The 2,282-nt window shown below is 44.3% G+C and overlaps 1 protein-coding gene across 1 annotated transcript in view; it reads right to left on the bottom strand.

The window, feature by feature from the left end:
• The window catches only part of LOC109301102 (bifunctional heparan sulfate N-deacetylase/N-sulfotransferase 3), a 176,865-nt gene that overhangs the window by 71,480 nt on the left and 103,103 nt on the right, over positions 1–2,282 (bottom strand). Inside the window, exon 6 of the mRNA XM_019522025.1 lies at positions 23–208. Within this exon, the coding sequence (XP_019377570.1) occupies positions 23–208 (186 nt within the window). The remainder of the gene's footprint in view (positions 1–22; positions 209–2,282) is intronic.

Raw genomic sequence — 2,282 nt, 5'->3', positions numbered from 1 at the left:
AGAAATCGCAAATACAACTTACCATGATATTTTTGTGGATGAAGCCCCGTCTGTATCGTGCAGGTTTCAGATGTGGATATTCCTCTGTGCTGGTGATTTTGATATTCCAGACTTTCTTCCAGGCATCATAGAGCTGAACATGTACTGGGTAGACCCCAGAATGGTGCGGAGCCACCGCATAGCCCATATCAGTTGGAATTCCGTGCTCCTGAAACACAGCAGGAAAAAGGACAGCTCCAGGACATTAAAAGAGTTCAGAATTGTTTGGGCAGCTTTCAAATATGTTTTAGGGAGGTAGCAAAGACATGCCTAAAATTCAGGCAGGGATGATCTGAAGATGTGTGGAAGTATGAAAAGGTAGGGGGCACTCTAAAGATGAAATAAGCAAATAAACTAACCTGTGATTAGGGTTTAGGAATAAGGAGAGAGAAAAAAATAGAATTGTAAAAAGCACTTATTTTGGTTTTATGCCAATCACTCAAAACATAAGATAGCATTTTTTCAAGTTTTCAAGACAAATTTGCTCATAGATTGAAAATGTATACAGCATGTTACTTGTTCGTTTCATTTCAAGGACATCTACAGTTTGAAGTCTACAAATATACATCTAATCCCATATGAGCCTCTACAACGCCTGTACTTGGGCAAACTTCTGCTAACCTTCGCAAAACTGATATAGTGTGGTTTCTCTTCAGATCACATAATCTTTCAACTGTTACAGCTACTCCTGTAGCTAAACTTAACTGCACACTCCATTTCTTCTCCAGCCCACCAATGCCAAAGCAGTCCCATGGTCTTAGAATTAGAGTCCCACTACAAAAGTAGAAATATTAGCTATTTAGAAAGCTGCTGGATGTGGCACATGGCTTTGTCTGCCACTGTCAAATACTTTCTTTTTAGGGTTTTTTTTTTGTTTGAGACTATATGCAGATATTCTATACAGTTTATATGTAGGTTCTGCTGCTTTTTCCTCTTTCTGTTCAGACTGGATATTTTTTCTTTCCAGTCTTGCCTGTAAATACATGCTTGACAAAAATATCTAATGTGCTCTGGAGAATGTTGGTAACTTGCCTCCTTCCTTTCAGGAGGGGTTTGGGGAACATAAGGATCATAGGAAAGTAGGGTTGGAAGGGACCCCATGAGGTCATGAAGACCAGACCCCAGCTCAAGGCTGAACTAAAACATCCCAGCTAAGAGTTTCCAGGAATGGAGATTTCACATCATCTCTAGGTAGCCTGTTCCAGTGCTTGACTGTCCTCATAGAAGTTCCTTCTAATCTCCAACCTAAATTTTCTCTGCTGCAGCTTGAGGCCATTGATCTTAGCTATGTCCCCTATAGCCACAGAAAAAGCTCATTGTCCATCCTCTTTATAATCAAGTATCTGAAGAGTGTCATCAACACCGCCCCCCCAGTCTTCTCTTCCCCGGATTAAATAACCCTAGCTCATTTAGCCTTTCCTTGTAAGTTTTATCTCCCAGGCCTCTAATCATTTTGGTCACTCTGTGCTGGACGCTGCAAACTATCTACATCCTTCTTGAAGTGTGTGGCCTAAAACTGGACAGTGCTAAATAGGGCAGAGGAATCATTTCCCTTGATTTGCAAGTGACACCAATGTTAGGGGTCAAAGAGCATGTAGCCCAGGAAGGGCATGTGTCAGCATGTCATCTGTGAGGCATGGGAGTGGGTGCTGGGGAGGAGGAAGTCCAAGTTATTGGCCCTTAAGGCAATGATCATGGACACTTGTGGTCATAAGAGTGAGACCAGGCTTGGGAAGCCCTGGGGTAGCCTCTCTTTTCTTTAAAGACAACAACATCAAGGCATGGCAAGAGTGAAGGGGAGATATCCCAAGGAGTCACAAGCTGGCAAAGGCTGAGCAGTAGGGCTGTGCAAAGCTTCAGTAGCTGATTTGATTCAGAGGAAATTAGGCCCAATTCGGTGGCCAAATCTCCACATCTGAATCAAATTGGGAGACCCATTAAAAGGTCCAAATTGAATCAGAAGCCCCCAAATCGATTCAGAAAGGATTCAGTGCTGACTCAGAGATTCAGCCATAGACTAAACAGGCAGCAGTCCTCGACTACACTGGACACAGCTGCCTCCAGCTGGTAAGTCTGTTGTGGTGGACGACAGGGTAAGGGAATGGGTGTGTGTGGGGGCAGATCAATGCCCCCACAGCGAGGGAGGGATTGGGGCTGGGGCAAGCTGCTCAGCCAGGGTGGGGAGGTGTGTGGGACTTGGGGAGGGGGAATCTCATCACAGCACGCCACCATGCATCACCAAT

Source organism: Gavialis gangeticus, unplaced genomic scaffold (genome assembly GCF_001723915.1).
Source record: "Gavialis gangeticus isolate Ggan-Ray unplaced genomic scaffold, GavGan_comp1, whole genome shotgun sequence".
Taxonomy (NCBI): Eukaryota; Metazoa; Chordata; order Crocodylia; family Gavialidae; genus Gavialis; species Gavialis gangeticus.
The sequence above is the reverse complement of the archived record's forward strand: the minus strand, read 5'-3'. Positions and strand labels throughout refer to the sequence as shown.